This window comes from Anomaloglossus baeobatrachus, chromosome 2 (assembly GCF_048569485.1).
Source record: "Anomaloglossus baeobatrachus isolate aAnoBae1 chromosome 2, aAnoBae1.hap1, whole genome shotgun sequence".
NCBI lineage: Eukaryota > Metazoa > Chordata > Amphibia > Anura > Aromobatidae > Anomaloglossus > Anomaloglossus baeobatrachus.
In genome coordinates, this window is record NC_134354.1 from 492,453,995 (window position 1) to 492,472,437 (window position 18,443).

General features: G+C 39.4%; 1 protein-coding gene across 2 annotated transcripts in view; it reads left to right on the forward strand.

Annotated features, from left to right (window-relative positions):
• Positions 1 to 18,443, forward strand: part of SLC9A4 (solute carrier family 9 member A4) — a 78,992-nt gene that overhangs the window by 36,394 nt on the left and 24,155 nt on the right. For both annotated transcript variants that reach the window (XM_075336479.1, XM_075336480.1), the window contains exons 3-6: positions 5,130 to 5,389; positions 5,794 to 6,011; positions 8,984 to 9,186; positions 15,931 to 16,017. In XM_075336479.1, the coding sequence (XP_075192594.1) occupies positions 5,130 to 5,389; positions 5,794 to 6,011; positions 8,984 to 9,186; positions 15,931 to 16,017 (768 nt within the window). The remainder of the gene's footprint in view (positions 1 to 5,129; positions 5,390 to 5,793; positions 6,012 to 8,983; positions 9,187 to 15,930; positions 16,018 to 18,443) is intronic.

Genomic DNA, 18,443 nt, shown 5'->3' on the forward strand with positions numbered 1-18,443 from the left:
CGATCCTGGATCCGAGTGTCTCGAGTAGCTACCCACTGGCCGTGGCCTGCGCCCCCACCCGCGACAGTCACATGATTCTCCATTTTGTGGACAGGTGAGCAAAGCAGCCTGTACTGAGATTACACTAGAGAACGACCTGTAATGCATGCTTATTAGTAAGTACCACAAAATCATGTCTCTGACTCATTTCAGTGCAAATGGCTACTCCATAACAGAGAACCAAGGATCAGCCTGATTTTTTCAAACCTTATTCAATTTTACAATGAATTACAATGGTTTTGTGATGTCACACCAGTCATATTAGTCAAATTTGACATACATACACACCCCAACATTACTTCGGACTGCTTGCTGTTGCTGCATTTATTGGTATCTCCAATTTGGCAAGGTGGAAATTGTATTTATAAAAAAAAAGAAAAGGAATTAAAATAATAAAATGTAACTAGTTAACCGTCTGCCTCACTAACGGTGCGTATCACAATCTACAGATTTTTTCCATTTCCATTGTATTAGTCAAATTTGACGTCCATACAAACTACTGCAATACTGTGGCCTGTTGGCGCTATTGTTTTTTAGTTGTGTATTTAGCATTTCTTGGTTGCTACTTTTTGGGAAGAGTAGAAGTGTTGAAAATCTATAGATTTTTTGCATGCCTGTTTTATTAGTCATGTTTTATGTGCATATGTAGGGGTGTTTCCCCTACAAATGAAGCTGTGTTTTGTGGACTAGTATGCAGATTTGGCGCTTCATTCTGAACTGTGTAGTTGGACAAACCCTGCCCAAAAAGTTTGGAAAAAGGAGAAAGTGTGGAAAAGTAGTGCGGGCACAGAAATTGGGTTACCTGAAAAAGTGAGCAAAGAAACATCACCTGAGAAGTGTTCAAGAACAGTGGTTGCAAGAGAAGCACAGTGCAAGACTGCGAGAGAGGGAGACAGTGAGCCAGACTGTATCAGAGCCCTGGTAGACGTTGAGCCAGTTCCGGACTGGGGAGCTCCTGAGGTCAGTGATTCCGGAGATGAGAAGAGACGTCATTTGGAAGAGTCAAACAACCCTGGGTCTGTGCTAGAAGAGAAGTTCCCACCTGTCCTGGAAGGAAAGTGCTCACCGATGGGCCATGCAAGCACTGCGGCATGGAGCTCCTGAGAGTGGACTTGTTTTCCCCTCAATAGTACTGTGAGACCTTTACCGGTGTGCACACCCTATAGGGTTTAGCGTAGGCCACAGTAGTTAGAGCGCAGTAGCCACGTGGCCCATTTAGCAGACGCCAGATATGTTGTTAGTGCAGTCTAGTCATAAGTACGCCATAATCAGTGTTACTATCCCAATTTTATGCCTTTTTGAAAAATCACTTCAGGCAATGATGGATGAGGTGGTGGCACAGGAGTAGGAATGGGGACCATTCACACTATTATCAGCACATGGCTTGGAGGGTGGGTTCCTGCACCAACAGCAGCCAGGTACAGAACTGTCCAGCCAGGGTAGAGTTTTGGAGGAGGAGGAGTATCCCCAGAACACTTTTCAGCTGCGCTCTGAAGCGGACCTTTTTTAAGCTGCGGTGCAGAGCGCTCACCTGCGCACATAACCTCAGACATCAAAATCGTATGAGGGATGTCACACGTTTCAATTGACTAGGTTCGTACAACAAAACGTCCAATGTATGAGGAATAAACGACGTGTATGCGATCATTGTATTTGCGTTCAATCTTGATCGCACGTAGGTGTCACACGCAAATACGTCACGAACGATGCCGGATGTGCGTCACTCACAACTTGACCCCGACGACAGATTGAAAGATTTATTGAAGCGTGTAAAGCAGGCATAAGAGTATTTGTCCACACATCTCCACGTACTGAGTGATGGGTCTGCCCCATTTAACTTCTGGGTCTCCAAATTGGACACATGGCCTGAGCTTGCTCTTTATGCCTTGGATGTGCTGGCCTTGACTGCTCTAGTGTACTCTTGACACATGTGTTTAGCATGGCAGGGGATGTGATCAGACATAGGTCCACGACCAACTTGGGAAAGCTCATATTTATTAAAATTAACCAGGAGTGGAACTCTCTGGACTTTTCTTTACCTTTGCTTACTAGCAAAGTATTTGCCATTCTCAAAGATTTGGGGCCTCCCAAAATTAAAAAAAAAACCTGAAAAAAAAAATACTGATGTTACCTCCTCCTCCGCCTCTTTCACCAACACCACACGCCTACCTCCACCTCCTCCACTTGGACCTCTGCCTCCTTGTCGAAGATTATTTTGTTTCACTTTATATTATTTTATTTTTTCATTAGAGAATACTGAAGATATGACCCTTTGATACATTGTAAAGTAGTCAGTATCCAGTTGGTATACCAAAGCTAGAGACTTTGCGGTCTTCCACCTTCCGTTTGAGGATGCTCAAGGATGCACAATAGGGTTTAGGTCTGGAAACATGTGTAGCGCCCCTGAAACCATCAGGGTGCTAGAAGGTTCTGCATCCCCACAAGGATGCAGGGCCTACCCCCTTAGGGACCTAGAACCCCAGTGCCGGTACCACCAAAAACCCAGGTAATCCCAGTTTTCCCCAACAAATCCCCTACACAAAGGTACCCAGCTAGGGTGGGACCATGAGTGGCTGCCTAGAGGTGGAACCACTCCAGTACACTAGTTGACCAGGTGGGAGGGTCAGACTGTGGAGAGTAGTCGGGAATACAGGAAGTCAGTAGTCAGAACAGTAGTGACTGTGGAGAAGGGAGACTGCAGTGAGACAGAGCAGTCAGCAGTCTAAGTCTGGTGAAGGTGAAGGTGTGACTGAACGTCGTCCTGACTTGGGTTGATGGTGATGACCTTGTACCCAGGAGAGGTAGTTGCCAGTGGAGTACGGTGGAGTACTCCCGGAACTACACACCGACGGGGTACAGGACCCTAGGACAGGAAAGAGCTTCAGGCCGACCTGTTAACACCTACACAGCAAAGGGGACCATCAAGGACCTTGCTGACCCTAAAGAATCCTAGGATTCAGTAGCAAAGAGAGAGCCGGGGACAGGACCAGAGACTCCATCCCCACAGGGTTCACGCTACCGGCAGGCGGACAAAGGTGGAAAAACCACAGACCGGGGACCCACTTACCAGGGACAGGTGCAGGGGAAGAAGGTACCAGAGAACCAGACTGGCACTGGGACGAAGGGGACCTGGAGGCGAAACCAGCTGGCCTCGGGCAACCAGTTAACACCCGAAAAGTGAGTAAACCAGTTGCACTGAATACCTGTCTGGACTCCTTCCAACATCTACTGCACCATACACCTGCTGGGGTAGTACCCTACTTGTGGAGGGACCAAGTCATCAGAGCTGCACATTCCATTAGCCCCACGAAACCTGCAGTGGTGGTTCCCTACACTTAGCCGCATCACCGCAAGTGGCGTCACAAATAACTTTTTTCACAAATCCCCTGTAAATATCCCCATTACAAAAAGGGCCCAGGGCAAGGAACCGGGTAATGGCCACCAGTGTGACATTCCCAATAGAGACTCTGCCCGGAACTGAGTACCCCATATCCCTTGGTGCTACACATACTTGGCCAGTTCAGAACCTTTATCCTCAGTTTCTTTAGCAAGGCATTGGTTGCCTTGAAGGTGAATGTGGGGTCGTTATCATGTTGGAATACTGCCCTGCGGCCTAGTTTCCAAAGGGAGGGAATCAAGCTCTGCTTCAGTATGTCACAGTTTATGTTGACATTCATGGTTCCCACAATGAACTGTAGCTCCATGCAGCCGGCAGTACTCATGCAGCCCCAAACCATGACATTCCCACCACCATGCTTGACTGTAGGCAAGACACACTTGTCTTTGTACTTCTCAGCTGGTTGCTGCCACACATGCTTGACACCATCTGAACAAAATAAGTGTATCTTGGTCTCATTAGATCACAGGGCATCAATCCAGTCCTTAGTCTGTTTGTCTTCAGCAAACTGTGGACTTTCTTGTGTATCATTTTTAACCTCTGCAACAATGCTGGCAGCACTCATACATTTTGAAAAGATGACCTCTGGATATGACACAAAGTATGTGCACTCAACTTCTTTGGTCAACTATGGTGATGACTGTTTTGAGTGTAATCTGTCTTATTAATCCGCAGTGTGGTCTTGGCCAAAGCTCTGCCGCTCAGTTTCAGAGTGTTGGCAATGTTACTATAGCCTAAGCCATCTCCCTGTAGAGCAACAATTCTTTTTCCAGATTCTCATAGAATTCTTTGCCATGAGGTGCCATGTTAAACTTCCAGTGACCAGTATGAGAGTGTATGTGAGTGATAACACCAAATTTACCACACTTGCTCCCTATTTAATAGCAGTCTACAAATATCTGAAAGGTAGTCACAGTGCAGAGGGAACTACCCTATTCTCATTAGCACAAGGAAGTACAAGAAGCAATGGGATGAAACTTAAAGGAAGGAGATTCACATTAGACAATAGTAAAAACATTCTGACAGTGAGGGCAATCAGGGAGTGGAACAGGCTACCACGGGAGGTAGTGAGCTCTCCATCAATGGAAATCTTCAAGAGGAAACTGGATAAACATAGAGCTCGGATGATTTAGGAAAGCCTGCACTCGAAAGGATTGGACCCAATGGCCCTTGAAGTCCCTTCCAACTCTACCATTCTATGATTCTATGATTTACACCTGAGACCTTGCAACATTAATGAGCCACATGACACCAGTCAAGGAAAATGGCTAATTTTGTACAATTTGCACATTTTCACTTGTAGGTGTCCTCACTTTTATTGCCAGTGGTTTAGACATTTATGTGGAGTTAATTAGAGGGCACACCAAGTTTACACTGCTATACAAGCTGTGCACTGACTACTTTACATTGTATCAAAGTGTCAGATCTTCAGTGTTGTCCCATGAAAAGATATAATAAGATAATTGTAAAAATGTGGGGGTGTACTCACTTTTGTGATAGACTAATAGATACGGTATATATGTCATGTAAATATCAAACTCATGTTTTAGTGATTTGGCACCACACGTCAGGATATTTGAAGTCAAGCAGAATGGTAAGAAAAGCTGAATCTGTATTTGGCATTCTACTGTGTGTTGGAAACCCTTTAAAGCTCTGCATATATACCCAGACTGTCAATGTGTTTTTCTTCTAGGTTCTTTATAACATTTTTATTTCACTTACACAAATGCACACCTATGAAGAAATTGAAACAGTGGACATTCTTGCTGGTATAGGTCGTTTTTTTATGGTTGGCATAGGAGGAGTGTTTTTTGGGATCATCTTTGGATTCCTATCAGCTTTCATCACACGTTTTACCAGGAACATTACTTCTATTGAGCCTCTTCTTGTTTTCATGTTCAGCTACCTATCCTACCTGTCTGCAGAAGCCTTCTACCTCTCCGGAATCCTGGCGTGAGTATCATCAATACCAGATTTACATACAAAAGTTTTCTACATTATTAATATCTAGCAATCATAACATTTTAGTGTATTACATATTTGCACATTGTCAAGTACTGTTTTGTTCTTCTATTGGCCTAATGCTAAATCTGTAAGATTGCCCCAAGTGTCGCAATTTACAGTTAGTATTTCCTATGAAAGTTAAAAAAAAACTGTAGTCCTCCATTGGTCAGTCCTCATTTTTACCCTGCAACTTTGGCCAATCAAATTGAAGTTGTAAAAGTGTAGAAGCCTTTTTATTATTATTATTATTATTATTATTTTTCTGTTGAAACAGGCCACACATTAATATGCCAATACGTTGCAGGAATTTTCCATAGATGTGCATAAATTTATTGTTTTCTTATGCTTAACAGTATGACTGCCTGTGCAATGACGATGAAAAGATATATTGAAGAAAACATTTCAAAGAATTCAAGCATTACCATAAAATATTTTATGAAGATGGTGAGCAGCGTGAGCGAAACACTGATATTTATCTTCATGGGCGTTTCTACAGTAGGAAAAAATCATGAATGGAACTGGGCTTTTGTCAGCTTTACATTACTTTTCTGTCTCATTTGGAGAACATTGAGTAAGATATTTTAAACTTGTATTTTGGTGTAAAAAATAACTTTTTCCACATTTAGTGTCATTCATAATCTGTATAAACACATTGAGAAACAAACTGAAATAATATTTTGGGGAAAATAAAAATAGCAAAACTAAAATAATGTGGTTGCATAAATGTGAACACCCCCTTATATTTGTGGATGCGGTTGAGTTCAGAATTAACCAATCACATTTAAACTTATGTTAGTAGTCAGCACAGAGCTGCCATCATTTATGGTTTAGCTATTCTTGTAAGATTTTATTGACAATTTTGTAGTTGCATTTTACAACAAAAGCCATTGACCGTAAACAGCTTACAACACAGCAAAAGCTATTGACCGTAAACAGCTTACAACACAGCAAAAGCTATTGACCGTAAACAGCTTACAACACAGCAAAAGCAATTGACCGTAAACAGCTTACAACACAGCAAAAGCTATTGACCGTAAACAGCTTACAACACAACAAAAACTTGGTATTTTAAAAGGGATGTGTAGACTTTCATTTGCACAGTAGACTCACATTCATGCTGCGCTCATTGTTGAACACTGCGTCGGGTTTTCTGGTGGGTCCCTCAAAAAAAAAAGGATACCGACAGAGTCCCAATGGACTCATACACTTCACTCAAGCTGATGGGGTCACTGAGGACACTAATGTCATTGCTTAACAATCAAAATGACTGCTGGAACACCATTGTAAATGTGAACAGGGTGCTAGCCAAAAAATACACAATCTATATGAAGTGAAAGCTGCACACCAAATTTAGAGAAATATGAACAAGCATAACTGCTTTATGATACATAAGGAATGAAAAATACAACTAGCCATATAAAAAATGAAAAAAAAAATAAATGTGACATTGCATAACTGCTGAGGATTATTTGAAAAAAAAAAAAAAAAAAAAAAGAGATATTTAGCTAATGTATTGATCAATTCATTATTGCCATAACCAACTTCACGGTAATCTCTTATTTATGGGTTCCCTAACCAAATGCTACCTCTATATGCGGTTAAACCTGCTTGTGTGCATGGGTACCTAACCAAATGTTACCTCTATGTGCGGATGAAACCTGCTGTGTATGGGAAGCAAGGGACCTGGCTATATAGGAAGTTGAATAATCATGACTAAAGGGCAGGTTCTCAGACAGAAAAAAACATTTGGTTAGGGACCCCATAAATAAGAGATTACCGTGAAGTTGGTTATGGGGCAGTAATGAATTGATCAATTCATTAGCTAAATATATCTCTTTTTTTTTTTCTTCAAATAATCCTCAGCAGTTATGCAATGTCACATTTAATTTTTTTTTCCATTTTTCATATGGCTAGTTGTATTTTTCATTCTTTATGTATCATAAAGCAGTTATGCTTGTTCATATTTCTCTGAATTTTGTGTGCAGCTTTCACTTCATATAACTAATGTCGTTGCTGGCAGAATTCACATTTTTCAGGAATGAACAAAATGGTGATGCAATACACTTTTGTGCAAGTCTGAAATAGACTAAGGCTATGTGCGCACTTAGCGTTTTTACTGCGTTTCCGCAGAGTTTTGAACTGCAGCGTTTTAATGCCAAAAGGCAAGCATTTTGATTTTCAAGCAGAGTCTATGGGAAATAGGGCTTTCTTGTGCGCACAATGCTGTTAAAAAAGGCAGCGTTTTAGTTGCAGAAAATTTGGCAAAAACTCAGCGTTTAAAGAAGCAACATGTCAATTGTTTTTGCCATTTTGGCAGCGTTTTGCTAACATTGAAGTTATTGAGAAGTTGCAAAACACAAGCAACCTCAAAATTCTAGCGTTTTTCATGCTTTTTTGATGCAGAATACATGCTTTTTGGACCAATTAAATATATGCCTTTTTGACAAAATATTAATGGCATGATATGTCCCTTTACACACACATATAGTACGACAATTAAATGTATGAAAATCAATAAATAAATGTAATTTTATGCATAAATATTAGCACACAGTTATCATTTTAATAAAATAAGCCATTTTTTATATGATTTTAATATTGATATTTGTTATCATTTTTTTCCTTTTTTTTAATAGTGTTTGTATGTTTAAACTTTATTTAGCAGTGTAGTTGTCTTCAAAACGCATCTGATTTTAAGCAATGAAAAAGCATGTAAATTGCAGTAAAAACGCTGCAAAAACGCGGTAAAAACGCAAGCGTATTTATAGCGTTTTTGTGGTCAAAACCCACTTTGACAAAAAACATTTCTGCCACAGGATGCGTTTAGAACTGCAACTACTTAGACGCAAAGTGTGCACATAGCCTAATACTTCCACAAAGGAGGCTAGGGTCCATCGTGGTTCCATTACCTTCATTTAGTTAATAGCTCCATCAGGACTTTACTGGGTTCCATGGGAACCTTCCACCCCCTGTCGCTGTCATAGACATTATTTCCAGTGCAGGCAGACAGGGGTGGAATAGATAGTAAGACCCAATCCACATATTCCTATCCCTGTTGCACCTGTCAATCAAATAGCAGTGCATTGCTGGAACTTTACGTGCACATATTTATGAAATAAAACATCCAATCTTGAATAAAATGTATGGTTACATTCAGCATCCTAGCACCAGTATAGCACTGGCTCTTCTTCATATATATGAAAATTCTGCTGTTTGGTTCCCTTTAAGCAATATCATAAAAAACTATTTTATACGTAATGTACTGTAACCAAGATGATGGTTGATACAGTAGCTAGTTATATGAGTATTCATAGCTACATGAATATGGAAAATGTAAAGCTAATTTTGTATCCTCTCAAAATTTCTATAATTTCTGCTGCATAGTAAAATGTAGTTATGTAGTTTTTGACGTACACTGTAATGTATGAGTATAAGTAGAAACAGTCTACAGACTATAATGTGTCAATAATCCAGTTTCTTCATGGTTATACTATTGTGTCTTTGTTTTAATAATACCTTCTTTTTATATTCTTTACCATGTAGGTGTGTTCATTTTGTTCTACATAATAAACCGTTTCCGGACATATCCATTCACTTTTAAAGATCAGTTTATCATTGCTTACAGTGGTTTACGTGGCGCAAGTAGCTTTTCACTTGTGTTTTTGCTGCCAATTCTATTATTTCCAAGAAAAAAAATGTTCATCACTTCAACAATTGTGGTTATATATTTCACAGTATTCATCATGGTAAGAATATTAGATTTTTTATATCTATAGTATGTGTGTCTATATATATATATATATATATATATATATATATATATATATATATATATATGTATATATATATATATATATATATATATATATATATATATATGCAAAAAGGAGGAGAGCCAGCACTGCTTATGAGTGGCATGCACGAATGAGAAAGTAAAAAGTGTATTATTCACAACTTCATTCCCACTGTTACAATTCAATGAGATTTTTGGCAAATAATTGATCAATGATTTGAGCCCCCCTGCCCCATCACAGCAAATCTCTATAAGGGGGGTCCCTACACTATATTTATAATTTATATACGTACCATAAGGTCTCGTGTAATGCGCATGACCGTACAAGAACATCACCTACCTGAGAAGTGTCAGAACCGCTCCCATGCTGCAAAGGCTGACAACTGCGAGTAAAAAGGGCAGTCCAGGTGTCAGTGTGTGTGGCAGAACCTGCCTGGGGCTGTTCCGCCCTTCATCCATGTTTGCTGGTCTGGCACTGTGGGGGCCAGTTCTGACATTGTGCTGGTGTGTGTGTTTCTGCCATACACGCTGGCACCTGGGCTGCCCCTTTACTCGCAGTTGTCAGCCCTTGCAGCATGGGAGCGGTGCTGACACTTTTCAGGTAGGTGATGTTCTTATACGGTCCTGCGCATTACACGAGACCTTATGGTACGTATATAAATTATAAATATAGTGTAGGGACCCCCCTATTGAGATTTGCCGTGACGGGGCAGGGGGGCTCAAATCATTGATCAATTATTTGCCAAAAATCTCATTGAATTGTTACAGTAGGAATGAATTTGTGAATATTACACTTTTTACTTTCTCATTGTTGCATGCCACTCATAAGCAGTGCTGGCTCCCCCCCTTTTTTATGTATATATATATATATATATTTATATATATATATATATATATATATATATATATAACACAGAAACACACAGTGGTAACCAAAAGTTTAGCATTTTTTTAAAGTGTGATTACTTGTTGTTGTGATGCAATTTTCCCGGTGATTTTAGTAAACCAGAAGCAAATGGTTGTCGACGCTAAGGCTGAAAATTGTGTTTGACTATGTTTTATCTCTGTATGTGTTAATTTTCCACATTTGCTGGTCCAAATAATTTGCGTATTTTGGCATGGGTAGTCTAATTTTGCCTATTTATTCATTTTTTTTCTCTGTGTGTGTGTGTGTTTTGGATAAAACATGACAAAGACAAAGCCAAATTTGTCACCAGATGTCAGGAAACTTATTATTCTGGGAGCAAAATCAGGTAAAAGCCAAAAAGAGGAAGCAATGGAATTCACCTGTTCTTAGAGTCAAGTATATAATAAAGAAAGAAAAAGAAGGTTATGGAATAGCTGACAAACCTAAAAGTGGACGACCACTGTAAACTTCCTCCAAAGTTGATAACATTATTAAAAAATTGTCTGTATCTAATATCCATAAAAGTGTACATTTTGCATGAAATGATAGAAGAATATAGGGTATAAGTGAGTCACCAAACTGTGGTGGGACAGCTAAGAGCAGTAGGCTTGAATGCACGATTCCCAGTCAAGAAGCCTTTCATCTCTGCAAAGAAACAGAAGGTCTGACTTAAGTTTGCTAAAGAACACAGCCAATGGAAAAAGACAGGTTGGTGTAAGATGTTGTAGGATGTATATTAATGTACACCTGAAACACACTGCTTCTTTGTGTAGCATAGTTACATAGTTACATAGTTACATAGTTACTTAGGTTGAAAAAAGACCTAGGTCCATCTAGTTCAACCTTCCTCCGCCAGTTCTACATTTAGTCACTAAGTCATTTATAACCAACAATGTTTTGTGTACTGAGGAAATCATCCAGCCCTTTTTTAAAAGCTGTTATAGTATCTGCCATTACTACCTCTTGTGGTAGGGCATCATGGGAAAGTAAAAAGAAATCAGCCAAGATGGGCTAGATGGCATTCATCCACAAATATTGAGGGAATTGAGCTCCGTAATTGACAGACCGCTGTATCTCATCTTTTTAGACTCGCTTGTAACAGGGTTGGTGCCTCAGGATTGGAGGATTGCTGATGTGGTACTGATATTTAAGAAAGGTAAGAGGGTAGATCCAGGCAACTACCGTCCAGTAAGCCTGACATCAGTAGTATGCAAAGTTTTGAGGGCATTTTAAGGGATGACATACAAAAATATGTTGCAGAAAATAATATAATAACTGACAGACAGCATGGATTCATGAAAGATAAGTCATGTCTAACCAACCTGTTGGGGTTCTATGAGGGGGTAATTGCAAATCTGGATATTGGTAATGCAGTTGATGTGATTTATTTGGACTTTACAAAGGCATTTGATACTGTACCACATAATAGCCTTATACTAAAACTCTAAAAGCAAGGACTAGGGGAAACTATATGCACCTGGGTAAGGAATTGGCTAAAAGATAGGAAACAAAGAGTAGTCATAAATGGAACATTCTCTAAATGGGCCATAGTCAGCAGTGGGGTGCCGCAGGGATCTGTGCTAGGACCAATTATTTTTAATCTCTTTATTAATGACCTTGAGGATGGGATTGATAGTAAAGTGTCAGTCTTTGCTGATGACACCAAACTATGTAGGATATTAAAAACTGACCTTGATAGTACAATATTACAAAAAGATCTGGATAAGATGTCAGAATGGGCAGACACTTGGCAAATGAGATTTAATGTTGATAAATGTAAAGTAATGCACCAAGGACAGAGTAATCCTATAGCTGCATATACATTAAATGGAAGTAAACTCGGGACTACAAAACAGGAGAAGGACTTGGGTTTTCTCATTACAAATAAGCTGAGCAGCAGTACGCAATGTTAAGCAGCAGCTGCTAAAGCAAATAAGATTCCAGGGCGTATAAAAAGAGACATTAGACCCAGGATCCCAATGTATTGTTACTCCTCTATAAATCACTTGTAAGGCCACATCTGGAATATGGGATCCAGTTTTGGGCTCCGTATTTTAAGAAGGACATACAGAAGTTAGAATCAGTTCAAAGGCGGCTAACGATACTACTACAATGAATGGAAGGCCTCACATATGATGAGAGGTTGAAAAAGTTAGATATGTTTACCTTAGAAAAAAGACGTCTCAGAGGAGATCTCATTTATATGTATAAATACATGTGTGGTCAATGTAAAGGACCGGCACATGACTTATTTCATCCAAAGACAGTACTAAGGACCAGGGGGCATACACTGCGAATCGAAGAAAAGCGATTCCGGCAGCTAAATAGGAAAGGGTTCTTTACAGTTAGAGCAGTCAGACTGTTGAATGCCCTACCAGAAAAGGTAGTAATGGCAGATACTATAACAGCTTTTAAAAAAGGGCTGGATGATTTCCTCAGTACACACAACATTGTTGGTTATAAGTGACTTAGGGACAAAATGTAGAATTGGTGGAAGAAGGTTGAACTAGATGGACTTAGGTCTTTTTTCAACCTATGTAACTATGTAAGATCTCAGGAAGAGAACTGTGGACTTGCACAAGTCTGGTTCATCCTTGAGTGCAATTTCCAGATATTTGAAAGTGTCTCATTCATCTGTACAAACAATTATATGAAAGTACAAACAAGATGGGAATGTTCATCCATCATACCACTCAGGAAGGAGACAGGTTAAGTGTACCAGAGATGAACGTGCTTTGGTCAGACATATGCATTTCAACCCAAGAACCAAAGCAAAAGACTGTGTGAAGGTGCTGGTGGAAGCTGGTGAGATTGTGTCATTATCCACAGGTAAAGGCCACTCTGCCTGGAAGAATACATTACTCCAAAAGAAACATAAAAAAGTCAGATTAATGTTTGCACATGCACACAGGAACAAAGACCTTCATTTTTGGAGACATTTCCTGAGGTCTGACGAAACTAAAATGAAACTGTTTGGCCATAATGACCATCTTTATGTTTGGTGAAAAAAGGGAGAAGCTTTGAAGCCCAAGAACACCATCCCAACTGTGAAACACGGGGGTGGCAGCATCATGTTGTGGAGTTGTTTTGCTGCAGGAGGAACTAGTGCACTTCACAAAATAGATGGCATCATGAGGGAAGAAGATTATGTGGCAATACTGAATCAACATCTCAAGAAATTAGAAAGTAACTTAAAGCTTAGTTGTAAATGGGTCTTCCAAATGGACAATGACCTGAAGCATACTGCCAAACGGATTAAAAAGTGGCTTAAGGATAACAAAGTCAATATTTTGGAATGGTCATCACAAAGCCCTGATCTGAATCCTATAGAAAATTTATGGGCAAAGCAGAAATGGCAGGTGCAAGCAAGGCGACCTACAAACATGGCTCAGTTACACCAGTTCTGTCAGGAGGAATGGGTCCAAATTCCTACCAACTATTGTGAGAAGCTTGTGGAAGGATATCCAAAACGTTTGACCCAAGTCATACAGTACAAGGGCAATGGTACCAAATACTAATGAAATGTACTGTATTTAAACTTTTTACTTTGTAGAAAATAATAAAAATGCCTTAAACATGTTTTCTTTCATTATTCTGGAACTTGGCAAATATAAATAATTTTGTTAATCCAAATTGACGGGAAAGGTTTATTCTGATTTCATGTCAGATAGTGAGAAAAACATAGAAATGTGTCTTTTTAAATAGTGTATGTAAACTTCTGGTTTCAACTGTATATAGTGCTTGCCATCACTGCCTAACAGATCTAAGCATAACACCTTAGACCAATCCGTCTGTTTCCATTGGCTGTGTTCTGTAGCAAACTCAAGTCGGACCTTCTCTCTCTTTGCAAAGATGAAAGGCTTCTTGACTGGAGCTTGTGAATTCAAGCCTACTGCTCTTACCTGCCGCACCACAGTTTGGACCCCATATCCTTCTTTAATTTTGTGCAAAATCTATGCAACACTTTTATGAATATTAGATACAGACTTTTTATTAATAATGTGATCAACTTTGGAGTAAGTTTTCCGTGATCATCTACTTCTAGGTTTGTCAGCTGTTGCATAACCTTTTCTTTTTCTTTCTTTATCATACGTGACACTTGACTCTGAGAATAGTTGAATTCCATAGCTACCTCTTTTTGGCTTTTGACTGACTTTCCTCTCAGAATAATTAGTTTTCTGACATCTGGTGATAAATTTGTCTTTGTCTTTGCCATGTTTAATCCAAAACACACACACATTCTGATTTCCTGTCAGATAGTGAGAAAAATATGCATATGTGTCTTTTTAGATAGTGTATGCAAACTTCTGGTTTCAACTGTATACGCCTAAATAGAAAATGTAATGATGTAGTAAATCAAACACCTACAGAGAAACATGGTGGTGGCAATGTCATGGTTTTGGGCTGCTTTTCTGCATTTGCCATTGGCCCTCTGCATAGAATTGATGGAAATATGAATGCTTCCATGTACAAGGATATACTGGTACTGGAGAATATAATGCTGTCACATAGAAAAACCAAAGTAGGCAGTGGCTTGAAATTCCATCAAGACAATGATCCTAAGCACACATTCAATTTATCAAAAATTGGTTAGCAATTGGGATGAGTTAGGGTGATGAGTTGGGGCCCGTACTCATTGCAATAAAGATAAATTGTTCGCAGATTTGCAAATGAAATAGCGCAAGATCCCTCAAGATGTCTTGAATACTCTATACTTTGCACTGACGATGGCCCGAAACACCGTGTCTGAAAATTGGGAATCTGATCTGGCTTATATATCCTAGGTCATATGCAAAGGATTGTTAAAAATCCACATTTGACTTTTAGGATCGCTACTTCCTATAGGTGGCGCTGCGCTAGAGTTTGTCTCCTTTACTGGAGAGACAATTTGAATACTCTAGTGACTTAAATGCCTCATCGGTGTGGTGCAGTAATTAAAGCAAGAGGTTATGCTACAAAAGTACTAAGTTATGGCATTATAACCGATGCATTACTCTCTGTATTGTGATCAATAAATAGTAAATGTAAAACTTTTGGCAGTCAGTTTTGTTTAATTAAATAACCATACCTATGTTCAAAAGCATTTTGGTTAAAATTAAGGTCTTGCATGATGACAACTTCATGTAATTTCAATTCATCACCAGGAAAATGGCATCACAGTTACTAGACAGAAGTAATCACACTTTAAAAAAGATGCAAAACGTTGGCCGCCACTGTATATATACAGCTAGGTCCAGAAATATTTTTACTGTGACCGAATCTTTGTCACTATTTTTTATTAAAAAAAAAAAAACTGAGATGCAAGTGAAGACTTTCAGGTTTAATTACAGAGGATGAACACTTAAACCCTTACTTCAATTAGGATGTGCATATCCTCAAATTAAAGTCAGTTGTTTGCAACTTAAGCCCATATTGATATAACTGTATCTTGAATGTGTTTTGGTAAACAGTTAATATGCAAAAACTCGTGACACTGTCCAAATATTTCCGTCTCTAACTGTGTGTGTATATGTATACATACTGTGCGTGTGTATATGTATATTTATATATATATATATAAAAATATATATATATATGTATATATATATATATATATATATATATATGTAGACTACTCAAAAAAAATAGAGGGAACACTTAAACAACAAAGTGGTATTATAGTGCTCCCTTTATTTTTTTGAGCAATATATAAATATTTATATATATATATATATATATATATATATATATATATATATATGTAGAACACATGAATCTTGCAAAGTATAATGCATGTTTATTTTAATATAGGGAATAACGATTGGACCATTAGTTAGATTTTTGGATGTGAAAAAAACATCCCGGGATGAAACAGTTAATCAAGAGATTCATACACGAGTAAGTATTATCCAATTATATACACTCATGTTTATATATGGGATAAGGTATCCATTAAGAAGTCACTGAATTGTTCCATGACCAGTTAATAATAGAGGTCTGAAGGCTCTAGATTAAGTGCATAAAACAAAAAATTCCAAGGTGACACATAATTAGAAATGTGCATTCATCATGTTGTGCCTATCTCTCTGGTACCAATACAAACAGGGAAAAATGAAGACTACAAGACCCTAATGAACTCTAACATGCCTTTACCTGCTAGTAGAGATTCGCACCCTAAATTGCAAAGTGGCGCCCTGTTCAACGTTGGTTACTCCTATATGAGCCTGTGTGCCCTATGTAAGACCCCTTTCACATATTCGTTTAAAAAAAAACGTGTGGCACATTCCGTTTTGAGATGTGTCATCTGTGTACCATCCATTTGTATGTGTATGCCGTCCATGTGACATCTGTGCGACACATACCAGATAAAAATGTATAACAGTGAAATTAATGTTTTTTTATGTGTTAAAGATGTGCAAAGATAGATAAATAGAGATAGATAGATAGACAGATAGATAGATAGATTTTATAGCAATTAACCAAATAAATACCGTATTTTTCCGCTTTATAAGACGCACTTTTGTTCCCCCAAATTTTGGGGGAAAGTAGGGGGTGCGTCTTATAAACCGAATATACGGGGTGTGTATATATATATATATATATATATATATATATATACTGCAGGGTTCGCTCTGGAGCGGTGCTGGGAGCTGGTGAAGCTGCAGGAGGGAGCCTTTGATCTCCTGCTCCCGCTCATATGATATGCACTGCCGCTGTCCATCAGCGTGGTGCTGAAACCGCATCGTGCTGACGGGCTGGGGCAGCGGGGCATATTATATCTGCCTGTGCCCTCCTTTGATCGCACATGATCCCCCTGGGTTACATATGGCCCCTATACTGCTGCCCATAGTAAAATAAAAAAAGCTTTACTTACCTCCAGCGCTGATCTCCCGGTCTCCTGCTGCTGCTGTCTGTGATCAGGCACGCAGAGATGATATCACTCTGCCGTGCCGATCACATGACCGGCAGCAAGAACCAGGAATTGGAGGAAGCCGGAGCTCAGCTGCAAGGAGGGATATACGAGGAGGGACAGCGCTGAGAAGGTAAGGAAAGAGTGTTTTATTTTATTATGGGCAGCAGTATGGGGGGCATATCTAACACAGGGGAGGTGTGCCATCTATAGTGGCCATGGGCAGCGGTATGGGGGCCATATGTAACACAGGGAAGGTGTGCCATCTATAATGGCCATGGGCAGCAGTATGGGGGCCATATCAAACACAGGGGAGATGTGCCATCTATAGTGGCCATGGGCAGCAGTATGGGGGCCATATCAAACACAGGGGAGGTGTGCCATGGGGGCACAGGGGAGGTGTCCCAGCACAAGGGGGCTATATTCAATATAAGGGGGCCATATCCAGATTAAGGGGGCTAATTTTAGGATGGGGGGCTATGAGGGACATATACCCTATATGATTTGTTAGATGGACACTGGCATTATAAGATGGACCCCATTTAACATTAAAAAAAAATTCTCTTTTCCTTCACCAAATTTGGGGGTGCGTCTTATAATCAGGTGCGTCTTATAAAGCGAAAAATACGGTAATTTAAAATAATAATGTGGGGTCCCCCCATATTTGATAAATAACAAAGGTAAAGCAGACAGCTGAGAGCTGATATTATCAGACTGGGAATCTCCATAGATATTGGGCCCTTCTCAGCCTAAAATTACCAGCCCACAGCAGCCTCAGTTGGTGCACCTTACATTAGATGCATCAATTCTGGCGCTTCGCCTTTACTCTTTTCAATTGTCCTAGTGTTCTGGCAATCGGCGCATTGGTTTATGATGTTGATTTCAGCTGTGTATTGTCTGCTGGCATCAAGCCCTGGTGTTAGTAATGGAGAGGTCTCTATCAGACCCCCCATTACTAACCTAGTAATTAAAAAAAGACACATAGGCACACAAAAAAATATTTTTTCAATAAACTCTCCCTGAAAAAAAACCAAGCAATTCTGCTTTAGTTAAGGGTATCTGGTGTAGTCCACTTAATCCGTCATAGTCCAAAAAGGTTTTTTTTTTTAGAAAAAAACACAAACAGAGAAATAAAACAAGACACTTACCCTTGTTCCCCACTTTATTCAAAAGAAAAAAAATCCCAGCTAATCCCACATATTGTAGAGATTAAGAAGAACAAAGTCTATGGAGCATCGTTTTGACATTACATAGACTTTGCTTACAGGCCTTACATGCAATTTTGGGTCATACTGCACTGCGTGAAACCCGCCATTGATGAGCGGTGACATCAGTAACATTATCGCTATTCAGGGTCACCGAGTCACATACCACTTATCAGATGCGCCAGGTCTTACGCAGCACAGCGTGACCT